Source organism: Nomascus leucogenys, chromosome 19 (genome assembly GCF_006542625.1).
Source record: "Nomascus leucogenys isolate Asia chromosome 19, Asia_NLE_v1, whole genome shotgun sequence".
NCBI classification, from domain to species: domain Eukaryota; kingdom Metazoa; phylum Chordata; class Mammalia; order Primates; family Hylobatidae; genus Nomascus; species Nomascus leucogenys.
The window spans coordinates 40,330,658-40,357,268 of NC_044399.1; the positions used below are offsets into that span (position 1 = coordinate 40,330,658).

A 26,611-nucleotide genomic window follows, 5' to 3' on the forward strand; every position below is an offset into this window, starting at 1 on the left:
TTTCTATTTAGAAATGAGAACAGGGTCCTGTCATAAAATCAACCTCCCAGCCATCAGTCTAAGGTGTGAGAGGAGAGATGCACTGGCCAGGAAAGGGTTTCAGTTTCATTTCTCCCATCGATAAGCTGTGACTTGCTTAAGTCATAAAGATCCTCAGTTTCAGCTGTAGAATGGGTGCCCATGGCATTGCTTAGACCTAGGATCCAGTGAGCTAACAAGCTAACATGTGAGACCACACTATATGGACCAAATGCTTAGGCAAAGTACATGCTGCTGGAATGGCTGGTTCTAGGGTGGACAGTGAGAGTGCAGGCTGCTGCACAGTCTCTCCCCTTGCCCCCATCTCTCCATGGAGACAACGGTCTGCTCACAAGCAGCTCATGATTTGGAAAAGTGAAATTTGAATTGGGGAACATATCATGCTCATGTCCAGTTCTGGGCTTTCACTGTGCTCTGTCTGTCTCTGGCCGAGGGGATCTCTGCTCTTCCCAATCACAGTCTACCTGGGAAGACCCTACTCCAGCCCAGCCACCTCCATATTGAAGTCCTAATGCCCAGGCTGCCCCTTTCCCTTCGGGACCTCCACCCCAAGGTGCACTATGTGAATATACAGAGCAGCGTGGCTCTCAAACGATTTCATGTAATTTTCTGAAAGCAGAGACCATGACTTCTTTCCTTGGGTTCCCCATAGGATACAAAAAATGGCCCCAAGGCAGATAGATAGATAGAAAAATACTTGCAGAAGTATGGAAGATACAATATGAATTTTCAGACCTAGGCAACTGCCAAGTATTTAACACAGTCTTTCCTTCACCAGTCTTATCAGCTCACTTCAGTAGTCTCATAAAGGTCTGTGCTAATGTTCAGTTTCTATGAACTACTTAATAAATACTTCACTTTACATTGGCATAGCCCATGATGAATCCACAGGAAATAAAAGCCACCAGCAGTGGTAGGATCAGAATACTTTAATAAGATACCAGTGTCAAAATACATTTCCTTATAAAGTTAAGCTCCCATACAGTTATAATGTTGTCAGTAGGAATTCGACAATATAATAACGTTCATGAAATCATTACGTTGACAGGTAGGGTTAATATGAAGCTTGGAATATTTTTCAGTGTTTTAGTAAAACCGCAAGGGTAAAATGCCCTTAATGCCAGGGCAACACACACAGGAAATCAAATACCAGCATTTACATGTCAGTAACCCTTCAAGTTCTGCCACCCTGTGTGGGGTAATGCTGTGCAGCTAAAATGTGATTTACGCAACACCATGACTAAGGAATTTCTCATATAACTTAAATTTCTTTTGAAAGCTACTTTTTGTTTTTGGCAATAAGTCTATCCGGGCTTACTAAATAGTTGGCCCAATGTGCTTTGTGTGTGTTTTTAGAAACTTCTTCATTGTACCCATTACAGAAAAGTTCCATGTAATTGGTATTGAAAAACCAGAGGTGTCGTCCCTCTTACCCAGTGAGACGCAAAGTGCTCTGGGAACACTATTTTCAGTGCTTCCTACCTACATGTCACTGCCCGACCCAGAGACCTCAGCCAGGGCCTGTGGCTAGGGGCCATCCCTGGAGGCCTTGCGGGGCCATCTGGCTGCCGGCTGAGGGGGGCTGCAGGGCTGGTCTGCACCAGCTGCTCTCCTGCTGTGCAGCCTCCTCCTCAGTCCAGCTCCACGGGGCTCCAAGGTCGTGAGCTTGGAGGACGTGGACGGGGTCACTATACCATTGCTGACCCCTCATTTGCATGAATTCCCATCTAAACCATCTCATGGTAGTTCTGGAAATGTCCAAATGTGCCGTGTGAAAGACCATCCGAGTCACATAGCTCAGTGCACTTGAAGGGCTAGCAACAAAACCTTAAGAAAAGTTAGAGCACTTCCCCGCCCCACTCCCTGACCCCACAACGTGCCATCAGACCCTCTTGGCAGCAATAATAATAATACATACATACATAGTACATAGAGAACGTGAGGGGATAGCGCGCAGTGCTCCCGCTGAGTGACTCCACTGCTCGGATTGTCACACCTATGGCATATCACAGATGGCAAAAAGCCGACAGAGGGAGGCCTTCCACAGTGTCCGTACAGGCCGTGGGAGCACTGGACAAGTCTGCAGTGTCCACAACACCAAGAAAAATTAACAGCTTCGAAAAGATCTTAAAGTGATTTTGTGAGCAGGATTCCATTTTCGTTTCTAAGTTTTTAGATATTACAAAGTACCCATATATATGATAAACACTTAACCCAGATATAAATTTTCTCTTTTAAAAAAACTCAGTTATGTTTTTGAATAATAATAAAAAATCCACCAAATGCAGGGGAAAAACACCAGTTTAGGAAAAGCCACGCTGTGCAACTTTCACAGATAACCACATACGTTGGAGTTGACCTTTCACATTTCTTTTTTTCCAAAATTAGAGCAAAGAGTCAGCTTAAACCAAAAAAACCCTGAAATTTACAATATGGTGATTAGTTTTAAAAAAGAAAGGAGAAGGGTTCTGCGAGGGAGACGCCACAAACCAAGCTTGGAAAGCAAAATCATTTTTGTTTCTCTTTGGCAACAACAATAACGAGGAATCTTTTTAGTAAAATGAAGCTAAAGCTCTCCCTACAGAAGAACAGACATGCACCAAACTTGTTAGTATGGACAGTTGTGTGTGAGGAGGAGAGGGAGGGAGAGAAACCTATGGATAATATAAATTAGAAGTAATTGAAGGTGGGGAGGAAAAAAAATCCTACAAAATTTAAGAACATTTCAGAACAGGTAAAACAATTGTGTACTTTAAAAATAGGGATAATAAAGTGAGCATCTCAGAAAAAGGCCACTGCTTGGTGACCTGGGCAAGTCTGCCAGGTAAGTCCATCTTGTAAATAGTGTGCTGGCGTTAGAAATACCTAGTTGCAAAAACAGACGGAGAGAGTGAAGCTGGTGGGACGGCGTCGGCAGAGGTGCTGCCCAGGTGGAAGGCCTGGCTCAGGTGGCCTGGTCCAGGGCTCTGAGGAGGTCCCCTCCTTGCAGGAGCGTGGAGCTTCCCAGCACGGGCACGTTCACCTCACAGTCATATCTGGTCAGTTCGGGCAGCAGGTAGGACTCAAATGAGGGCCCAAGCAGCCGGCTTGCCATGCCTGAAAGAAGGGTTGGTACCATAACTTAAAGGCCTAAATCGAACATTTGGAAAAGTGTCTACTTCTTTGTGACTGGGGGATACCGATAGGGCAGCCCTAATTTCACTCTGCTCCTTCAGTGGTGTCTGTCCCATGGCCTGCTGCATGCTCGGGGAACGTGTCTGCCTCCAGAACCATTGCCTCAGGTGGGGTGCTGAGACCCAAGAAAGAGGAAAGCGTGAGGTGCGGGCTGCAGCACAGGTAGGTGGAAGCTTCAGGAAGAGCCTGGGGTTGCTGACCCCATGCCTCCTGGCAGCAGGGAGGAAAGGCTGAGAGGGAGTTCTGAACCACCTGGCACCTATGCTCACATACACAGAACATGCAGAACACACGCATACATGTAGACGCAAACACAGACTGCCTCAAGATTCAAGAGTCTGAAAATCCAGTTTCCGGTCACCACCCTCAGCAGTCCTCTCTTCTTGCCTCTGTGCTATTCTCCTGCTGAGGAGGCAGACCAGGGAGTGGCAGAGGGAACACTCCCAGCACACACACAGGCCCCATCCCAAGGAGGAAAGGCTTAGGTGGCAGCAGAGAGCCTGGAAGCCCTGCATTCTGCCCCTCCGATGTCAGATGCCCACCTTCCTTCCCTTATCTGCAGAGCCTCGTTCCAGTGGCCATTCCCTCCTGCACCTCCTAGCCCAGATCCTTGCTGGGGTCCATGCCTGCCTCCCCAGCTGGACTGCTCCTGTGGACAGTATCAATGGATACCTGCTCACCATCCCTTGCTAACTTCTCCTCTTATTCATGGTCAGAAAAGAGTTTGACATGATTCGACTCTTTTGAAAAGAATATGATTTTTCCTTGATTTCAATATTCAAGGTAATTCGTGGGCTTCATAACAGGAAGAATAGTGCTGGCTACCTCTTACTGCACATAAATATATACCAGTCACTGAACTCAACAGCAGAGCCAGAATTTAAGCCAGGGCTGTCTGGTGGTTCTACAGCCTGGACTCGGAAGCACAGCACTGTAACAACTTTCCCCAAACTCTATTGCTGAGGAAATTGCCTTTTAGGACAGGGGCCTGGTATGTTTTTCCATAAACCACGGATTATTTTCATGCCAAACAAACCTCATGAAGACATATATGTTTCACAAGATACTGTCAAGACGAAGGTGGCCCAGGGTTGAACGGCAGGCATCGGTGCCTGCAGTTGAACCAAGTCCAGTGGGGTGGGCCTACCAGAGCTTTCCAGGCTGTTCTCCCTGCAGCAAGTTTTGGCATGTTCTCAGCACCTGCCTGAACTCAGAGTGACACCCCAAAACACATCCACATGAAGAACTGAGGAAGGGGCAAGGCTCCGGGATTCTCAGGGTGGAAAGAGCCCTGGATGGCACCTGATCATGGGAGGGTTCCCTCTAAAGCCCCAGGGAAGGAGCATTCCCTTCTCCACACAGCAAGCTCATCCTTGCATAGGCGGGAGACCCCCTGCCTCTGCCCAGAGCCCTTCCCAACTCTCTCTCTCTGAACTTTCTCTTCTTCAACAGGCCCTCACCACTGTGGCTGCCCGCTCTTTCTTCTGTAAGTGCTCCTGTCAGTCAACAGTGGTACAGTGTTCTGGGGGTGGCCAACCCAGTGTTCAGCGTTCAGTCCTCTTTGGGCAGCCGGTAGTGGTCTGGATTCTTTCCTTCAGTATTCTAGCCTGAGTTTGCATTAGGTGTTTTGAGTTTTTTAGCTGTGTCTCAGACCCACCCCCTGGAGGGCCTGGTCACTGATGTCACAAGGAACTTGTGAGGAGGTTCCCTAAATCCAAGGAGACCTGAGCCCTGGACAGGTGACTTCAAGTCAAGTACCTCCCTGTGCCTGGCACTGTGCAGATGCTGGAAAAAAAGTAGACATGGGCTTCCCCGGCATTGAATCCTGGGATGGGGGCGACAGATCCTGGGCACACCCACCTGACACCTTGTGGGCTGACGACAGGCTGTAGTCCTGGTACTGGGTGGCATAGCACTGTTGGGGGAACCTGCTCTTGCTGTTCTCCCCGGGACTGATGGCAGATGGAGGCTGTGGCAGCGGCAGATGTCTCAGGGGATGGCCCAGGCTGCTCATGGGGTTTTGGGTGAACTTATCTGAAAGACCAAAGTCAGAGAGTGACAGTAGCATTGGCCTGAGGGAGGGGAGAGGCCAGGAAGCCCTAGCATCCCTTTCCTTTATAAAAGGTGCTCAGAGTCACCAGAACTACAGCCTTAAGGACCCTCTGATGGTGTCATCTAAGTCAGAGTGGAAATGGAAAAGTTGGGTGTGTGGGACTGCGAGAGGGACAGAGGACATCGCCCCATTCTAACGAGGCTCAGAGAGGCAGGTACAGCCTGTGGTGAATGGAAGAACCAGGATGGGCTCCCAAACCCCAGTCCTTCCACCAGAACCCCCAGGAGGCCCAGGCCTGTGGCTGCTGCTCACCATTGGGGACATTTGCGCTCAGTGGCTTGTCCGGCATCAAAGGGCAGCTCCCACCCCTGAGGTTCTTCATCCGTTTCCACATCAAATGTGAGGTGCTTCCACCAGGTGGGTCCCCCTGGGAGTAAGAAGGGCAGATGGAAAGGGGAAAGGGCCAGAGAACCAGGTCCCCAGACTGGGTGGGTTGGGTGGGCCTGAACAGGGCTGGCACTTGCTGGCTTGGAAGGGCCACATCCCCACCCCTCTCAGCAGCCCTGGGTTTCCTAAGGGCTGTGAAGAGTCCCCTGTGGCCAGTCGGGATGACTCACCCCGCTCAGGTCCTGGAAGGCTTGCTCTTCATACTCCAGCTGTCGCTTCAGCTTCAGCTTGTTGGAGAGGGCTACCATGGCCGGACTCAGCACATCTGGGCCTCGAGCCCCAAAACCCTTTGCAGACCTGCCAAGCCCGAGAGAGCAGGCTATGAGGGAGTCTGAAGCCTCATGCCACTCAGTGCCTTCTCATCTTAGGGGCCCTTCCAGTCCCAATGCTTATGCCTGTGATGACTCAAAGACCCAAAAGGCAGAGTCTCAGATGCACCTGCAGGCCAAGCTCGAGCTCTGCCTCCTTCCTCAGCTGTAAGATGCTGAAGGGCTGAAGCCTCCTGGTCTGGGGGATGGCTGCCTGGCTAGGCAGTGTTAGTCCTTAGGAGGGTTTCTTCTGCCCCTGTCTCCTCTGCCTTTTGCTCCCACTGAAAACTAGTTAGGCTGCTCTATAAACGGCAAGTACTAGCAGCCCCTGGGAGTGGCAGGTCATGTACCAACCACTGTGGCTTAGCCCAGTGAGCTCTCAGCTGGTGAAATGAGCATGCTGGGGAGATGGGAAGGCATTTCTGGAGCCTGGGGCACAGCTGGGAGAGGCTGCAGTGTTGAGGATCCGGGGGGCAGTCAAAAGGCAAGGGGGAGGCATGGGCATCTTTTTACTTTCTTCAACCAGGGAAAATCATCACTCAATTTTCTGTGTGGCTCAGATGATGAACCGAGATAAGAAAGGCACTCTGGTGGTGGTCCGAAGGGAGACACTGAGGTACAGGGCTCTCCACAAGCCACTTCTTTGCTTGCCCTCAGTGGCAGCCCAGATAAAAACCCATCCTACACTAGGCCTCACATGGCTTGAGGTGATTCCCCAAAGTCTGAGCTCAGAGAAGGGCTAAATGGGGTATCAGATGGCTGTGGAGAGGGGCAGGGGCCTCCCTGGGGGTCCAGCTATCTTACTAGTGGGTGCCTCTCTGTTCCACCCTGCCCAGCACAGCCCTGTTGGTACAGCTGAGTATCTGCCACTTACCTTGTCTTGAATGTGGAGACATGGGGTGGGGAGACAGGGGGCCCCAACGGCGCTGCTCCCAAGAACTCTGTGCGCTGATCCCCGACGGCCCACTTTGTGGGCCCAAAATGTAATGGTGGATCTGGGGGCCACTGGGTATTGGATCTGCCCCCCATGGAAGAGAGAGGGGTGCTGGCCTGGCCACAGCACGGCGGCAGGGATGCTTTGCTTCCGGCATCAAAGAAGATGGAGGACATGGGCCGGTGCTCGGGCTCTGTCTTCTTGCTCTCCAGCTGCTGCTGAAACTTGTCCAGGAGGAAGGGACTATGAGGGGCTACAGGGGCCAGTGGCTGGAAGATGTTTGTCATGGCACTGAAGCAGTGCTGGGGGGTGGACTGTGGGTTCTCCGCCAAGAGCCGCTCCTCGGGGCAGATGGGGCTTAGCTGGAAGTCTTCCCCGTCCATGGGGATATAGGGTGCCAGTGTCTCCAAGTCCAGCTCATTGAAATCCGTCTGAGGGGAGACAGCACAGGTAAAGAGGCAAGGGGGTTGGTATGACCTCACAAACACTATTCCAACTCAGCTCCTGCAGAGCCATTCATCTCAAGCACTGTTTCACAGTGCTGCTCAAACACCTCCACTGGCTCCCTAAGGCCTATCAGGAAAACCTCAGACTTGGCTGTGTCATGTACACGACCTTGTACCATGTACCAGCCTTCCCCCACGTTTATCCCCTCTTCACCCTGCACATTGAGAAATGTTCTCCTCTCTCCATCCCACCTGTCCAGAGCCCGCCTTCTCTCTTGAAGCCGAGGCAGCCCCTCTTCCACAGAGTCAGCCCTGCCTACTCCATCCAGCCTGTGGTGGTTGTCCTTGTCCTACAATGCTTAGGCCTGTGGTGCACACTGTGGCTTTTTTTGGTCCTCTTCTCCCTCCTATAAGCTGGCATGGGCCTAAGCAAGCAGTGAGTGCCCAGGTCCATCTGTGAACTCTCGCAGAGTAACAACCAGACCCCAGGGGGTTCCAATCAGTAGATACTCAGATCATCCCTTAGGGTGGCAGTATCATGATGGACGCTACAGAGAATACAAGCAGATGCGGAAAACAGTTTCTACCTTCAGAGACTGACACCCTCACTGGGTGTCAGCTGACTAATGACTGAAATACTAAGCAGTCTTTAAGGAGCAGAAGCAGATAGCTGTGATTAAGAGCCACACGATATATACTACAGGAGTTCCAAGGAGGGAGGGTGATAGAAAAGCTAAAATAGGGAATGTTTTGCAGAGTAGCTGGGATTTGTGCCAAGTAGGATCAAGAAACAATCTAAGTGGCAAGGCAGAAATCTGGTTGAACTCAAGACTAAGACAAATGGGGGATTAATGGTTTTCCCTGGGGTTTTGTAAAACACGTACCCCTCCCTCTACCTTATAGAACATTGGCCTTATGTAATATATGTGTTCCTGAAGTTTTATGTAAATGAAAAATTGTCAAACAGATGTTATTTTAAAGTGCATTTCATATAAAATGATTTTTTTTTAAATCACAAGATATGTTTATAAAGGGATTAATTGTCCCCTGTGTTTATACATGTTTTATAAATCTGGCTATGCTTGTTAAATGTAGGGCCTGTTTAAAGAAAGGTGCAGTGGTATCATTTTGGGTTTCATGTGCACTAAGAAGGTTATCTAAGTAGGAGATTCATATGCTGGAAGAGCTGGATTTGACAGTGGGAGGAGGGGGTGACCACAGGCTCCATTACCCTGCACCCCCACCTGTTTAGGGGACCTAGGCCTTGGCCAAGCATCTCCACTGCTCTCTGCAACAAAGGGATGAGGCTACAAGAATGGATGTGAGCCTTTGTTGCCCACCAGATGGCAGGCACACACCCTAGCCTGATCTCCACAGCCACCTACCTGGGTACTGCATTGGTCCTTGGCCTCTGTGTCCATGGCGAAGAGCTTCTCAATCACTTCAATCTTCAGGTCGTTATCCAAAGATGTGTAATAGTCTTCAGGGCTATTGGGCTAGGGGCCAGGAAGGAGGGGGACAGAGTCAAAGATATGGCACTGGTCTCCCCAGAAATCCAGCATGCAAGAAGAAATATATTCCTGGACCCAAAGGTTCAATTCCATTCCACCACACAACTATTTATAGAGGGGCCACTAATTAAGCTGTATGAATTAGGTCAATACATCAACCTCTCTCAACTCGTCTCCTCATCATAAAATGAGGCTACTATCGCTTCAAGGTTGTCCTGTCTTGAGGACCAAACAGGATACAGGCTGTGGCCAGCAGGGCTGTGCAAACTGTGCAGCTCTATGCCACATACGGGATGTTACTGCCCTGTACGGGGACTGAGCTGGGGGCTCAAAGCCCTTCAAGGAGCTTATTTCAATGAGGTTGGGGGATGAACACTAAAAGGAAGAAAATAGCTCTGATACCTGGTAGGTAAGTATCACGGCCACTCTAGGGGACTCTGTGATAACCTGAGAAGGAGAAGGACAGTACCTGTCCCAAATGTCCCTTCAGCCATCTGGCAGCAGTCATACATACGGAGCCCTCTCTGTGTCCTCGCCGTAAGAGGGCTGCTCACCGTGGAGCAGCTGCTGCTGCTGGTGGCACTGGGGGTGGTGCTGCCCGGGGCGGCTGCCTGGGGCACGGTGAAGGCAGGCAGGCTCCCAGCCTCACTCTGGGTGCTGTGGCTCCTCAACTCTGTGGCCCATGGCTGGCTCGGGGGCAGGATGGCCTTGCCATAGGCTGAGGACTCCTCGAAGTTCTGATTCCCTGTGGAGACAAGGGCCTGGGAGGTGAACACCCACAACCATCGGGCTCACCCCAAGGCAGAGGAGGCCCAAAAACTGCAGAGAAGGCCCTGAGAGGGTCTGGAAGGCATGCCTGGGGCTAGGCGCCCCCAACACCCTGGGACTTAGCTGGAACACACGGGTCTTTGACTCTGGCTATGAGTCAATGTAGAGACTCCCTTTTAAACGGAACAGTCTCCTGGAACATTTAATTTTCAGAGACTAAATCTATTAGGAGCCACTCTTCCCTGAGGAGCAATCCAGAAGGGTGGACAAGGAAGGTATGAGAGGGAGAGGAGAATTGGGCTATTGAGCTATTTGGCTCAGTACTGCCACAAAACAAGCTGCGAGACCTACTGGCCAAGGGCCCGCTGCGTTTCAGATTCTCTTTAGCTGCAATCCTCACGTGGCCGCTGTAGAACACATCTAAAAGGGGCTGACACAGTCCAGGGTGAGCACCACTCTTCCGGCAGCCACAGCAAGGCCAGGAGAGGGTAGCAGCGGGTTGCTAACTGGGGGGCATGGGGCTTCAAGGGCATTTCCAGGATTGGAGCAGCCAAGGGCTGAAAACCCTGCCGGGGTCCCCAGTGACTTACATCCCTAGGGACAGGCAGACACTTTAATGAAGTCGTGGGTTTGAGGGCTTAATCCCAGGCCTCAATATGTTCTCTGTGTTTTTGGAATTATCCTTCCCAACATTATTCCAACTTAGCCCTCTGCCTAAACAAGCAATCTGTCCTTCCAGACCCTGGCAGGAATCTGCTCCTTCTCTTTGACAGTGTCCAAGTTGCCTCGGAGCAGATCCCTCACCTCTCCCCTCCCTCTCATCTCAGACTCTCACCACCCGTGGTGGAGAATCGACTCTTCAGGGGGTGTCCTCTCTTAACCCCTCCTCGTACAGCACTTGGTGAGGTCGGATATGGGATGGTCTTATCAGGGCAGGAGCGTGTGGTGTTCTTTGGTGCTCAGCAGAGCCTGGCTTCTAATAGGTGATTAACAAGACTTGGGGAAGGGGCTAGGGTAGCTCTGGTTAAGAAAAAGCTGTAGCCAGGGAGGCCTGTTATGGTAAGAACTCTTCCCAGCCCCAACAGGGTTCCAGGGGCCTGGCTTAGCTAAGAAGCACCCACCGAAATCCAGAGAGATGATGGCGTCTCCTGGGGTGGGGGCCAGCTGGGCCAGCTCCTCGGGCTCCTCCTTTAGCTTGGTGAATAGGAAGTTACTCTTCTCAGACACAGCCCCCTTGCCACTGCTATCAAAGATGCTGTTCATGGCCATCAGGTGGGGCTTGAACAGGGATTCAGTCTGGTCCATGGAGAACACCACATCATTCTTCTCAATCTCACTAATGGGGGGAAAAGAGCCATTCAGACCTTCCACATTTTCTAGAAAAATTCTGCTCCCCTAGATGCATGGAAACCCTCACAGCTAAGCTCTCAGACAAAAAATGGGTAGGACCCCAGGCATTGGCATCTTATAAAGAACCACACAATAGAAGTGTGTGAGCCATGGAGGTAGTGACAACAGGGATATCTTCTGAATGTATGTCTGTTTCGGATCCTGTTTTATTAAATATTATTGCACTTGAGTGGGGTGGTATATATGAGGCCTGAATGCTTTTGTTTTTCTCTGTTTCTAGAAACAACTAGAAATGACTTCCTCTAGCTTTCTTTCCAGGTACTGTAGAGTGAAGGCATGACATCTTTTTTTCCCAAAAGCATGAGCAATTCTCTTTCCTTTTTCCCCATTCAGAAAATATTGACTATTGTGTGCTATCTGCCTCCCCACCTGGGTCAGATGCATGGTATAAATGACAGATGACAGGGAAAGGGCAGAAAAAAAAATCTCAACCCAGTATCCCACTGTTCCAAGACATCCACAGGAAGTCGTCTCAGTCACTAGGGTCAGCCCTGCAAGAGCTCGCTGAGGGGGTACCCAGGGCGCTGAGAGGCCTGGCATCTCCTAGGCCTGTCATCCTCAGTCTGGGAAGCTTGGGCACCCCCACATACCCTGCACCAAGGCCTGCCAGCCCTCACACGCTTACCTCAGGACGTAGTTGACACACATGATGCACTGGGGCTGCAGGTTGCGAGGGTTGTAGATGACTGTCCCCTGGGTCTCCAGCCACACATAGCCCCCATGCTTTGCGAGCATCCGGTACTGGCCACTTATTACCTGACCCTTGGTGCACACTAGGGGAGGAGAAACAGAGCTGAGCTTAGGGAGATGGGGCAGGGGTGTGCACCACAGGCTCAGCAGATCCCATGGGAGGGCAGTCTAATCTGCAGGGGAACAGACAGAACAGGGCACCAGGACAGTGAAGACCAGGGAGAGTGACCTGGGTGGGAGCTTAGGGATCACCTCAGCCAACTCTTCATTTTAAATGTAGGAAAAATGACTTGCCCAAGGCTGTCTACTGAGGGAGGGACCCACTCACTATGCAGCTTTGCAGTGGCCCATCACCAATCCCTGGACAAGTCAGGCTCACAGACCAGCTCAGCTATAAGCAGAACTAAGACCAGAACCTGCCTTACTTTCTTCATGGGGTTCAATGGGAAGAAGCCCCTTCACACTGGGTAAGGGGCGCCATCCCCTGTCGAGCACTCCGGGTGGGGGGACTTCTAAGCAGCTTGGAGAAAGCCTGACCTCAGGGCAGTTTTTTTTTTTTTTTTTTTTTTGGCAGCAGACCCACCACCAATACCCTGCTTATGAATAAAAGCATTTAAAACATTGATATCCTTGATTTTTCCAGGTCATCTGTCAGGCTTGCCACCTTTTGGGCCATTGAAGGTTTGTGACCCACAGCAAAGGCAGAGGCAAACCACCCCATGCTTTCTCAGTTGGGGTTGAGAAAGAGCTGGGACCCTGGCAGCCCACACACAGTCTCTTCATAAGCTGTAATAAATCTCTCACACTCCTTCTCCCAACTGCCCAGCTAGGCTTCCTACTTAGATTGTTCTACTAAGCGTTCATTTAAAAAGTGCTTTTATTGTCTACCTTGGGGAAGGGTTTCACATCACAAACTGTCCTTCCCTAGTCCAGAATGTTCCATCTGCTGCCATTCAAAAGGAATCAATAAATCTCTTTAAAGTCTAATAATGTTAGAATTTTTGGTATTTTTCTGAACTGCCCATTCCTTGGGAATTTACAGAACTCCAGCTCAGAAGCTCCCAAATCACAGAGACATTAGGAAAGGGCATGGAGGGAGGGTCAGGAAATCTTGCTAGCTTGGGGATTTGGGGAAAGGAACAATCCTTCTTGGTTTTGGTTTCCTCCTCTGCAAAACAGGATATCGATAATAATAGTAGTAATGGTAATAACTGTCATCATTAGCTACCCAGCATACCCGTGCCATTTGTACTGAGGATTGAATGTACCTACATGGCTTATCAGGTACGTAAGTGTTGACCGACTGTCATCAACAAATTTTGTATAGGAAAAGCCACCTCTTTCCTAGAGATACTAATACATATTATGCCCATGCCCTGTCACAGACAATTTGTTACATGTTGGTAGATAGTCTCATGAGGGGCCACTTGGGAGGATATCCAGGTTCTCTGTAGACAGAGAGTCTCCCCGGTTCTCCCGGTAGGCTCGCAGGCCTCCTCCCCATTCATCAGCCCTGTACAGCTGAGGAACATGGCTCTCTTCATACTAGTGCAGTTTAGTGTTGCTTTCTTCTTCAAAACTTAGCAAGCACCTGCAAAGTGCAAGAATTCCTGTAACTTACATTTGTATAGTGCTTTGCAGTGTTCAAAACTATCTGATATAATGATTCGTTTCTGCAAAGCATTTAGAACAGTGCCTGGCACATAGGGCGCTCACTAAGGATTAGGTCATCATCACTGCATTTCATAGGCAACACCATGGGGTGCCTGTTATTATTCCCACTTTACAGCTGAAGAAACTGAGGCTTAAAACTACTGAGTGATTTGCTGAAAGACCACCTCAGTGGAAACAGTAGACAGAATTATAGTTCAGATTAAAGATTCCTAGTCTAAGCTTTTTCTGTTTGCTCTTAATTTTTAAGAATAAATGTTATTGGGGTCAAATTTACCTTCAATAAAACACACACCCATTTAAAGTATACAGTTCAAGTTTTGACAAAGGTACAGTGAAGGTGTAGAACTTTTCCATCACCGCCCCCACCACCCCATTTTTTTATGCCTCTAGGCAGTTAATCTTCATTCCCACCCTGGTTCCAGGTAACCACTCTTCTGCTTTTTGCCACTATATATTCGAATTGTCTTCTAGATTTCCATGTGAGTAGAATTGTATAGGAGTATCTACTCTTGTGTCTGGCTTCTCTACACTCAGCATGTTTTGAGATTCATCGTGGCATTGCAGGCATTTGTGGTTTACTCCTTTTCATCAGTGAGTTGCAATCCGTTGCATGGACATACCATAATTTGTTTATCCGTCTGCCTGTTGATGGATGTTTGAGTTGTTTTCAGTTTTTTGGTTATTATGAATAAAGTTGCTATAAACATTTGTGTATAAATCTTTGTATGGACATATTTTCATTTCTCGTGGGTGCAGCTAGGAGTGCAATTGCTGGGTTACACGTAAAGTATATGTTTATAAGAAGCTGCCAAATTATTTCCAAAGTGGTTGTATCATCTTGTCTGATCTTTTAAACGAAATCCTTTGCCACAGGGATGATAAGTACTTTCTTTTAACATGAGGAAACTAAAGCCAGAGGGTTATGATTTGCTTCACAGCTTACAAGACAATAGTGACAGAGTCTGAGCTACACAACGTGTCTTGTGGCTCCTAGTACAGTGGTCTCTTTATTACCTGGGTCCACAAATCACTGGGAAGACCAAATTTGCTGTTGCCACTGTCCTAAACCATCATGGACTCAACCAAGGAAATCACTTTTATCCTTTCTGCTCTCCCTTTATCTGTGCCACTGAGGTGCCTCTGCTGCAGTAAAATGATTCTTGCACAATTTCAAGTGCCTGTATTTAACTTATTTAGATGGTCCTTAATGCAAACCAAATTCAGGGCTCTTACTCTTTTTGATCAAACAGTGCAGGAGGCAAAGGTTTTAACTGCATTTCTAACAATTGCAGGCAAGGGCCTGCTCTGTCAGTAGAATATAATTAACGCCAGCTTTCTAATCATCTGGTCATTAATGCCAGCCTTGGTGAAGGGCCTGCTACTTAATAGATAGGAAAATAAGATTAAAGGCCATAAAAAGCCTAAGAGCACATAATATCCTCATATAACAAAGGGAAACTGACCCCTAACCTCACCCCCAGAGTAACAGTGTATAAATTATTAATCCATTTGGAAATTACAGCTTTCAATGATCTAAATCTAGTTGAGCTTCTCCAGGCATTTCAACGGTAAACCTTTACAGGCTAAGACATACGTGTGTGTAAATGGGGGACCCCAGTGTGTGAATCTGGACCTGTCTCAAACCTCAGCCTCCAGTTATTCTAGAGCATGTGTGTCTGTAGTGAAACTTTATTTGCAAACCTCAAGGATAAATGAGAGACAGGGGTCAGGGGCAAGGGGCAAACTCCTGTCATAACTGTCATTAATCCAATTTCCAACCCATGCAGATTTCCCTTTGCTGGATGTGGGCTTGTCCCTTTGCTAGCTATGGGTTTCTGAGCTCAGGGCGGCTTTACTTGGCTCCATCAGGGGGAGAGAGAGCCTGTGATTTCTATTTGGGCTGTGAGTTACCTTTCAGTGTGCCTAATAAGTAAATACATGGGTTCAGTAAAAAGCACCTTATTTTCCCTAGAGTCAGCAGAAAACATAAACCATTTTTATCCTAGACCTTTTTATGGATTGAAGATGTTCTAAGAAGAACAAGAAGGAAAATCCTTTCTATGTGCCTAGTCAGAAGTCAAAATTTTTCTTTCCTTTGACAGTAGCTTCTTCTGCTTTCCCATCCTAGAAGATAAAAAACAATACTGTCCTCCAAGAATTCCCAGAAATGTTTACATTCGTCCCTTGCTTTGGCTTCACCCTTAGCTTGGAGGAAGGCTAGACTTTTCCCCAGTTTTACATCTAAAGTCAGGAAGGTCCAGAAAGCCAGGCCCTAGGGAATCAGTGGGTCAGCTGGGCCAGAGCCTGGGCCGCTAAGTCCCAGTGCCTGGATGATTCTGTCACCTGCCTTTGAAAACAGGAACCCCTCAGGGACCAGGAAGCATGAAGGAATCCCAAAGGGAACGCTGGAACCAGATGTTACAATTTCAAAGCTTGGGCAGGCTAAGGTGGGGTCACATTCACAGGCATAAAAGAGTACCTCCACTCCTACCCCATCTCTGGGTTCCTGAGTGGGGCTGAATCTAGGTTGTTTTGTGTGTGTGTGTGTGTGTGTGTGTGTGTGTGTGTTGCCAGAGAGCACAGTGAGAAACTTCTCTGAGATATCATAATGGGCCCTGTTGTACTGTCAAATCAAACCCAAAAGCCATGAGGAAGAGGCAGAGGAACCAATAAGAAAGAAAAGATCTCACTCCTTAAGAGTGTGTTAGGCCGGGCGCGGTGGCTCACGCTTGTAATCCCAGCACTTTGGGAGGCCGAGGCGGGCGGATCACGAGGTCAGGAGATCGAGACCACGGTGAAACCCCGTCTCTACTAAAAAATACAAAAAATTAGCCGGGCGTGGTGGCGGGCGCCTGTAGTCCCAGCTACTCGGAGAGGCTGAGGCAGGAGAATGGCGTGAACCCGGGAGGCAGAGCTTGCAGTGAGCCGAGATCGCGCCACTGCACTCCAGCCTGGGCGACAGAGCGAGACTCCGTCTCAAAAAAAAAAAAAAGAGTGTGTTAACCATGTTCACATACAGCTTGCAGGGTTGTGACTCTGTTGGCTGCTCTGAACTTGGCTGTCCTAGCCTTGGGGTAGATGGATGGATTTAGGAACCATGAACAAATGGCTGCACTTCCATTTTCTCCATTGCCAGCAGGGCCATTGGGAATCTTCTCAGACTTACTTTACCCATTTTTAATCCTCCCATAATCCTCTCAGCACCACTGCCTGCACCACTGTGGGCACTTGTTTTGAAGCATTCTTTTCCAAATATAGTCTTGCCCATGGGTTTATACAGTGCATTTAGTGCCTGTTCTGTACCAGACGCTATGCTAGATACTGAGGTTAAAGATATGAGCCACTTGTTCCCAAGGAGCCCACAGTCCTCTTTTTTCCTCAGAAATGAGATCCCTTAGGGCAGGAATCAATTCTACCCATTTATATCACCCCCAGTGGGCCAAGTACAGGGTTATAGGCCCAGAGCCCTTGCACAGTGATGAGTTGCATGGATTCAAGGGAATGGTCCTGGATCACCTGCCTATAGGAAGCCTGAATTGGGAACATGGCCAAGGATACACTCTAGAACTTCTCTGTCCAATATGGTAGCTACAAGCCAAGTGTGGATATTTACATTTAAATTAATTAAAACTACATTGTATAAAGTTCAGTTCCTTGGTTTCTCTAGCCACATTTCAGGAACGTTCCCACTGCAGAAAGTTCTATCGATCGGGCAGCCCTCTTCTAGAGTCCTTACATAACTCAGGCTTCTTTCAAACTGCAAAGCAGAGTTTCCATACGCCATCCCTGGGTTGCCTGGACAGCCTTTTCTAAAGCTCCCTTGATCCAGCAAGCAAGCTCTCTGAGAACTGTGGCCTACCTCAACACATGTGTTAAGTTGGACCCATCATACTTTCCCCTCTGTTCAGCCTAAGCCTCCCCGATCCTTCAAGGTCCAACTCAAGTGTCCTTTCCTCAACTCCCCCTGCCCTCCTCTTCTGTGAATGTATGTACTTGAATCTACAGCATGCACCCAAGTTGATGATATGTTGAATTATTTTACTCTCCACAGTGCTGTTCCACAGGGTGTGCAAACCACTGACTGCACACAGACACTCCGTGGAGGTGGTATGGGGGACTGAGACTCAACCCACCCTCCACTGTCTCCGCTGTGTACCTTGGCAAGGGTGTGTCTCCCTGGAGGAAGTGTCCTTTTTCTAATTTGCACGAAGGAGTCTATAGGCTGGTGGCAGCCTTGGTTTTCTAACCATCTTGAGGGCATGAGTCTTGTCTGCCACACAAGACAGCAGCTCTGTGGAGGAAGTGACCTGGTCTTCTGTCTCACCAGTCACACCCCACTCGAGGCCAGATACCACAGACACAAGGAAGCCACAAGGGGCACTCCTGGAACTCACAGTTCTGGTGACTCTTGGTCATGTTCTCGGAGTCTAGCGCATGGTAGAATTCATAGGCTGAGCGGCCAAGCAGCTCCTCAGGGTGGTAACCAATCAGTTCTGTGATTCTGAGTTTTTAAAAAGGCAGCATGTAAGGAAGAAAGATCATATTAACTTAGCACAGCACGTGGGCAGGAGCTAACCCCAGAAGGCAAATCAAACACACACATGCAGATGAACACAATCCAGACTTTCTTGTTGTACCATGTATCCAAGCAAAAGAGCACTGTGCTCAATCTACAATTGCAGGTTTAACCAAACCCCTGTTGTTCCTGCCCTTCCTGAAGCCACGTATGAGAGGAGAGAGAAGCACCAGTTCTGAGGACTCTCTCTCCCCACCACCCCAGTACACACATACGTCTGTTCTCCAAGAACCACTGGAAGGGGCTCGCCCCAAGTTTTTGCAGATGAGGGAGTAGACATCCAGGAAGGGCAGACAATTTGCTAGATGCCTACACAGGTGTCCAGGGACAGAGCGAGAATGAAAACTGGGGCCTCCAGTTGCTACGTCAAGCTCATTCTAGTAGAAGGCAGTATAAATGAAACATGAAAATTATGTGGCCCCAGGTAGAGCCACCTTTGTCTCTGTGTCAACCAGCATGTGAGAGGGAGTCCAGGCAGGCAGAACCCGTCTGTGCTTAAACCTTCACTTTTCTGCAGGTCCTGCCTGTGACCTCAGGTGCCCTCGGACACCAGATCTGCCTTCCATGGCTTTTTCTACTTGTCCCTCACATTTCGAGGAAACGAGGGAGGCAAGGAGGTGCTGAGAGGAAGAAATATTAAATCATAGTCATAGAAATGTGCCTAATATTATACTCTTAATAGGCAGCTCTGAGATGACACCATTGGTTGTCATTTCAGTGTCCCTTTCTTCATTCTGTAAGGTATCTGGTTTTGATGGGAAGTGGGCAGAGGAAAGGGCAAATGTGGAGAACCATGAAGAATCACTTAACACTCTTAGGACCCTTTGTTCTGTGCTGGAATCACTAAAATAAACAAAGCCCTGCCTAAGAACCACCAGGTTGGCTGCTTTACCCAATATCATGTCCTATTATATTAGGCTATATAATACCTCCATATTATCTCTCAAAATCTTGGTTCTCTAACAAACTTTAAATAATGGCTTCACTGTCTTGTTTACTTGGCCTATCACAAGTTAGAAGTGATGCCACAGTCTCATTATTACAACTCTACTTCAGAAGGCATGACTCCTGGATACAGTCCTGTCATTTATCCTTGTAGGGGATCAATAACATGGAGAGGAAAGCAGAAGCAGTGGCTCCTTATTTCCTGTCTCTGCTCTAAACCCACCCCCCAAACAGGTCAACTTGCATACATCTGTCAGATCAAATTGCCCTAAAATACTACTTGCATCCTGCCATACTCCTATTTAAGTATCTACAGCTTTCACTTTTGCCAACCACACCAACAGTAAATGCTGCCTAACTTCCAAGTCCCCCCAGAACCTACTCTCCACCTTTTGAGCAATTTGACTTTCAACTCATCTGTAAAATGTTATGCACCCTGTGTCATGGAAGACCCCTCTCCCCTCAGTTCCCCATGCCTGGAAAACTCATTCTTGCTGCAGAAGCTTTATGCCTTCTCTTCTCCCCTCTTCTCCAAGCCCTGACACCTCCAGGACCAGCTAAAGCCTCATCTTCTCCACGGAGCCCTCTCCAATTCCTCCAGCACGTCATCTCTCATGAAGTCCTAAGGAGTATGCACAATATTACAGAAAATTATGCATTTGTCTCCTCACATCCTAGGCTGTCAACCCCTGAACTCAGGGACCACTGTCTCCTTTTTCTTCCTGTATAATGGGTGCTTAGTAAAAGCCTCAACAGCTGACCAGTAGATTGATTTTCTATTTGAACCTATGGTACAAACAAACAGACACCTGTTTATCCCAGCACTGCTAAGGAACCTGGGCACTAAGGATCTACTTTTCTTTCTAGAATAATATGATTAACTGTCTCAATGTGTGTGCGCGCGCACACACACACACACACACACACACACACACACAGAACCTGTCATGATATTCTATTCATCGTTTCTTCATTCTATAAGGCATCTGGTTTTGAAGTGGGCAGAGAAGAGGCAAGTTCTCTCCTTGGGCGAGAATTTGGGGGTTAAAGCCTTTGTCAAACAAGGAGCAGCTCAACAGGGCTGAGAGGCTTAGGTCTCAGCTGATTCAGCCCAGTGGAGATTTCTCCAGTGAGATCCTAGCAGCTCATTTGTGTCAGCCAGCCAGTCTCAGAGCAGAAGGATCTGTCCTCTCACTTGGCCCTGAGCAGAGAGGTCTCTGAATTCATTAGCAATGGATACATTATCTGGCAACCTGACCCTGGGGCTGGCGCCCAAGTACACACTGGCAAAGTTGGAGACTGGGGGGAACAAGGAGACAGAACAGTGCTGGTCCTATGATCAACTAGCTTCGCTGCTGGGTCGGATGACTTTTAAGCTTAGCCTGGGAACTAGAACTGCAGGAGTGAGCCCTGCTGACAATAGGCTGGCCATCTACAGGCTCACTGACTTGCCAGATAAACTGCTTCTGTTCCTGGGCAGGTCTAGAATTTTCTAGAGACCCTCTAAAATGAGTCTACTGGCATTCTAGGAAAGATGTCTTTCTACTCTCTGAAGGAATTAAATTTCCTTTCGAGATTAGAATCTTTGAATTAAAATGTTCAAAGTAGATGTTTATTATAATCTGCCTCATAATAAAATGTTTATCTAATTAATATATCATCCATTCAAAGGCATACAATGGGCATGTTTTGGAAGTGGAAAAACAAACCTAGGTTTCAGAACTGCCAGATATCTTCCCAGTAGCAGCTTTCATTTATCTTGTCAACTAAAATAAATATTTAATGTCTTTCTTCATTCCTTTAAACAGACTACTATAAAAACTGGGAAATACACCACATCCCAAACACAATTGAAGAACATTTGAGTTGTCAAACTTCACAAAGCCAGGAAACCCCAACTTAAAGCTCATGGTCATTCGCCCCCATGTGCAGGCACGTAGACGCCAGTGGGGAGGTTAATGAACCGAGCTTGTTTATAAGGTCGCTCCTACAGCACACAAGAGCCTTCCCCGCTCATTTCCCCCAGGCTCCAGACAAGCCTTCCGAGCTGGGCTGTGATAACACAGGTTCATCTGCTCTCTCCATCAGGGGCCAGGGAACTATTTTTTTTCTTTCTTTCTAATTAAGGACCCCTGACTCACTGGGAAAAAGAAAATCAGTTTGAGGTCACCCATAAATTTAAAAGTCAACTCAGTAGGGCTGTTCTAAGAGAAGAGAGAAATGTACAAGGACTTCATTCACCAGATTTCAAACATAAGAACAGAGGATACTTTTTAATAATAAAGTCAAAAAACAGCAGACCAAGGATGCAGTGAGGAGAGAGATGCAGATAGATAGGCAGCCACAAGGAGGCAGAGGAAGGATGAAAGGAAATAGAAAATACAGCTTTAAAGGGGGTTGTTAAATTCTGAAGTTGGTGTTACCCCAAGTAAATAAGTGGGTCAGCTCTCTGAGCTCTGGACTTCATAGTGAGATGTGCCTTCAAAATGTAAAATGAATGATTCATTGCTCTTTACTCTCAAAACTGTTTAGAAGCTCTATTCAAAATACACCACCTACAGCAGAGTGCTCGCAAAAAATTATTCTCTTGGCTACAGTGTGAGTGCTGCCACCTCAAGTGGCAGAAAGAAATCCACCCACAGGCCTGAGAAGCCTCGCTCTTCTTCCCCGCGTGTAATCACCAGCACCCGTCCACATGCGGTGCGGCGCCACGGTGCTTGACTTCAGATGCCACTGCCTGGAGTCACGCAAGATCTGGCTGCAGTTTTTACCCCTGTTCCCTACATGAGTAAAGGATTTGCTAGGTAAATTAATCATGTAAGCAAGGTGGTGAGAGAGTATTTAAACTGTTTAAGAGGATGAAAGTTTTAAGTACTTCGTAACCACCTATTTGTTTTCCAAAGAATGTATCTGCTAATAAATACTTCAAGTCGGCTTGCTTTCCTTCCACACTCTGCCCATCGCCTCTCCTCAGCACCCCGTGATTTATCTCATTTTGGTTTCTATATGTGCTTATAAGCTTTGACACTGCGTTTCCTTACTAATATCTACACTGTTCACTAACTCAGATTTCAGTGCCTTCGGTTGGTTTTAATATATTTTCATCTAGATTTTGTTTGCTTTAAACAGTACTTAAGCCTTGTGTTTTCCTCAAATACTACATGGTTATATGAAGTCTATACAACCAGCTCTGTAATTAACGTGAAATCCATTTCTATCCTGTCTGTGGAGTGTTACAGGGTACCTGTGGGGGTAAGTGTATACATAGGAAGGTTGTGTGTGTGTTTTACCACTTATGGCTCTTTATAGTTCTCCTTACTGACATTATCTTTAGGATCCTCAACCTTTCCCTCACTTTTACCATTTTTACTTATTCTCAACTTCTTTGTACAAAAACAATTCACCATAAATTTATCCACAGAACTTGGAATGTAGGCATCTTTATTAAACTGTAACTCCTGATATTAATATGTCCTATGTTGCCTAAATCCAATGACAAAACAGGGTTGCCCTCAAGTTCTTTACCTGTAAAAATTGTATGACCCTCTTTGTTGATTTGAAATTTTTACTGTAATTTTGAAACCTCTTCCCCTGGTGATACTGCTCCTATCCACATAATTTGGTTTTGTAATTTATTTCTAAGATACAGGAAGACTCCTACAACTGACAAAATCGCAGTAGGATTATATGATAATTAGAAAGGCTTGGCCTCTATCTCCCTGATGGCTTGGCTTCCTTCACAGTTATCTCTTTCACCACTAGATGGCACCTCCACATGAATTTAAGAACCACCCTATTTTAAAGTTAAACTACTTGGGAACAACTTTTGTCTTCCTTTTGGGTAAATGGAATGTTGTATTTTGTACCATGTGGTTTCATTAAATGGCTTATGTCTCAAACTCTCAACTCCTGAAGATCAGGAATCATCTCTTTTACTTTGATGTAATGGTCTCTGGCACACAGTTACATAGCAGATGCTCAGTAAATGACAGTTTGTAACTGGTTGTTCAGTATTTTGAGAAACAGAGTATATTGCCTATGTTTGAGTTGTAAATGAAGAAGAGATCATTAATTCCATTAATAATCAGGATATTTTTCTTTTACCCTGCTACTCAACTTGCTCCTCTTGTCTAGAGCAGTTGACCATAGGTACATAAATGTGACTGACATATGAATTGTTATGAAATTTACTTTTAAAAGTATTTACTATTTTAAAAATAATTAATGCAGGACTTAATATGGTACTCTGATCCCTCATTAACAGGAGGGCAAATGCATTTTGAACCATCTGTATTCCTTTATTCTATTTCAGATGTTTCGGAATAGGTTGTTTCAGATTCAACTGATTTGACCTGAGAGTTCAATGTAAAATTAGAGTTGTCTTTTCTCTCTTCTATATCTCTCCCTTCTTTCCTGTCTGTTTTCATCTTTTTCTCCATGACCCTTTTTCTTTTTTTGCTTGATTGTGTCTGTGGTCTCAGTATATCTAAGACAAGTACCAAACTGCTTCAAAATTGATTTTGTGGATTCTAACTGCATTTTCTTCAGATTCTAACTTTTCTTGTAGGAAAACAATCCCCTCTGTGGGAATCACAGCACCTTGTGTGTCTCAGATGTCATTAAACCTAGTGAATTTCCTGATTAAAATGGAGAACCCCTCACTCCATTAGGTATCACGGACAGGCATTGGTTTTTGCAGCATTTGTCTCTAAAGGGGAATTGAGGTGGAGAGTGTATATATGTGTGCGTGTGCATATGCTTCTCCCCATCCCAACACAAAGAGTGAAAACAAAACAAGCTACCAAAACCAAAAAAATCCCAGGCCTCATCAAAGCAATTAAGATATAACACTTAGGGATTAAGGACTTAAAATAGTCACTTCATCAACTGTCTAAGCCATGTCTGTGCCCTTGTTAACTAATCTGCTAATCGGTTAAACACAACTTCTGTGTGACACAGCATTCTATGTCTTTAAATGCTTCTAACATGCAGCTCTCCAGCACCACTGAATTCAGACTTGGGGCCATGTAATTAGGTTTCTTGAAAGGCAAGATTTTGCTGAAAATGCAGTGTGTCTCGCAGAACTTATAAGCAATATCACCCTCTACATTATGAGTCACAAAGCCCTAAATCACGAGGCTTGATACTTCCTTTAAGCCAGAAGCTACTCTGCCTACCAGCCCTGAGCCAAACTAAGAAGTCAGCACAGCATCTTTCCCCTTTCTATGTACATTTCCTCTCCAGCCACATTTAGACATCCAGTTCCTTGTGTTTCTCCCCCTCTTCTTTTGTCCAAAGGTACCTTCAGAAAATTACCTGAAACTCATTTCAACCAAGATCATGAATAAAGGATAACGCTGAATTACCCTTTCCAGAGGATTTCTTCTCACTGTAACAAGGATCAAAATCTTAAGCTTAAAAAAAATCTCTTTTCTGTTATCTAGGGATGCCAAGTTATTTTCTAGGACAGCAGGGATTTCCCAGCGCTTATGGAGTTACGTTACGGATGTGCTTCACTCACCAGGGTGAAGCACGCTTCTGACTTTCATCATCCACAGCACTATATATGCTCCCAGGCTATATGGCTAGGTCAGCTTGAGCCACTTCACCTCAAAGCCAGTGACACGGGGGCTATGCACTGGGCTTGTCCATGTTATCTCACAAGACTACTGAGAGAGGTACACGAAGCTGTGTCTTCTGCCCAGAATGTTCACTTGAATACAAAGACTGCATCTGATAAATAACCTTACCTATAACATGGATTCCTGCAGTGCCTGTCACTAAAAGGGCAATCTTCTTCTTGAACCACCATCATTATCATCACCACCACCACCACCACCACCACCACTACCACCACCACCACCACCACTAACAATTACAATAAATGGTGACTGTGTCGAAGTTCCAGGACAGAAGGCTTCATACATGACATTTTCTCCCTATGAGGTTAGAGCATTTCTTTCTATTTATGTAACTACCCACTAGCTCCAAAAGCTGTGAATCCTGGCCCTACTGTGGTCAGAACTGAAGGACAGGAATGACTCAAGGATACTTTTACAAAAGTTCTGAAATTGTGCCACAAGTGGTGGCCAACTCTAAGAAGGGGCAACCAACCAACACCAGGCCAGTCTGGAATCAGACCATCCTGGAAAGGAGGGTCCCTCCCATGAAGAAACCAGATGCCCTTGGGATGTCCAGCTGATAAGAGAAAAGTGGGTAGGCCTGGGGGAGGCTGAGCAGGAGCTTTTTTCCTGGGGTTCCATGGTTTCCTGCTGACTGAGGAAGACAAGGCAGATTCTTGCTGATCTGGGGGTCAGATTCTTCCTCTTCCTGCCCCCCAGCCACTAACCGCCTTCAGAAGTGGTTTTGCCTCCTTGAGTTTAGTGGAAGATTTTGCTTTGGAGGAGGCCAAGGACAGGAAGTAAGATATAAGCAATAACAAGAAGCCTCACATGTGTTGTGGTGTCTGGACTTCTCAAAGTGCTTGCACAGCCCATTATCTCATTTTACAGTGACCTGATGAAACAGGTTAGAAAGTGTTATCTCTATTTTGGAGAAGGGGAAACTGAGATCTCAGGGTTTCCTGAGGAGAAACCCTAGAAGATGAGAGAAGAGTGGCAAAGAGTTTGGGGTGGCAAAGAGCTGCCACAGTAACTGTCACCCTGGGACACATGGTGGCTCTAGATGCTGCAGAAAGCTGAGGTCAGGCAGGGAGATCTCTGCCAGGAAGGGCACATCCGGGGTGTGCTGCTCAGCAAGCCGCAGTGGCGCTTACTCAAGCCAGGCCTACCCTGGGCCTAGTTTTCTGCATTTCCTTCCCTCCCTGGGGCCGGCCATTGCTCCGGGCATCTGTTCTCCCCATCTTCCTCCTCCTACCTCCCATCAGCAGGGTCCACAGTCCCAGAGGCAGGGCTGGTGGGAGAGTTAGGAGCTGTGGGATATCTAAATACTCCCTCCTATGACAACCCCAGCCTCTTCCCCACCTGCTTCAGTCTTCTAAATGAGCTAAGAACCCGAGATGGCATGATATGCATAAGCAGTCTTAGGCACTCTTTCAACAACTCTAATAAAGGTGATAATAAGAGCTAACACCGAACATTTATTACTAAATTTGAACCTAGGCCATCTAGTCCTGAAGCCCATGCTCTTAATCACTACTGTGTCTCCTAAGAGACACTGGGCCTGGCACTGGGGGGTTAGCATCTGGCTTAGCTACCTTCATCTTCTTCAAAATGGCTGGACACTGGCGGGAATGGAGTTGCATGCAGGAAGGAACAAGGCGGAGGGAAAGGCTCAGTCAGTAATGGAAGAGGGTCAGTCTCCAGGGCAGAAGCTGATGCTCCTTACTGGCCTCTGAAGCAGGAGTACAGATGGAAGTCTCTAGACTCTTTCTCCTGGGGCAGAAGACTGCCTTGAGAATTTCCTCAGGAGCCTGATACACTTATGGAGAAATATGTTCACACCACAATGATGAGAGGAGTTGCACACCAGGAAAGCTCTGCAGATGGACCCTGAGGCTCTGTCAACGGGAGACCACCAAATACAGTACCGGGAACCTCTGAGGGGCACTGATGCAATGAAACAGTGGCACAGGTCCACGAACATGCACCCGGCAATACCACGTCTATGTCCAGTT

General features: G+C 47.2%; 1 protein-coding gene across 1 annotated transcript in view; it reads right to left on the reverse strand.

The window, feature by feature from the left end:
* Positions 1 to 952: 952 nt before the first annotated feature.
* EPAS1 (endothelial PAS domain protein 1) overlaps positions 953 to 26,611 on the reverse strand; it is an 89,378-nt gene continuing 63,719 nt past the window's right edge. Inside the window, exons 7-16 of the mRNA XM_003262806.3 lie at positions 17,849 to 17,955; positions 11,716 to 11,863; positions 10,802 to 11,016; positions 9,467 to 9,657; positions 8,787 to 8,897; positions 6,896 to 7,386; positions 5,884 to 6,010; positions 5,579 to 5,693; positions 5,074 to 5,247; positions 953 to 3,135 (exon numbers count right to left, since the gene is read on the reverse strand). Of these exons, the coding sequence (XP_003262854.1) occupies positions 2,984 to 3,135; positions 5,074 to 5,247; positions 5,579 to 5,693; positions 5,884 to 6,010; positions 6,896 to 7,386; positions 8,787 to 8,897; positions 9,467 to 9,657; positions 10,802 to 11,016; positions 11,716 to 11,863; positions 17,849 to 17,955 (1,831 nt within the window). The 3' untranslated portion in view covers positions 953 to 2,983. The remainder of the gene's footprint in view (positions 3,136 to 5,073; positions 5,248 to 5,578; positions 5,694 to 5,883; positions 6,011 to 6,895; positions 7,387 to 8,786; positions 8,898 to 9,466; positions 9,658 to 10,801; positions 11,017 to 11,715; positions 11,864 to 17,848; positions 17,956 to 26,611) is intronic.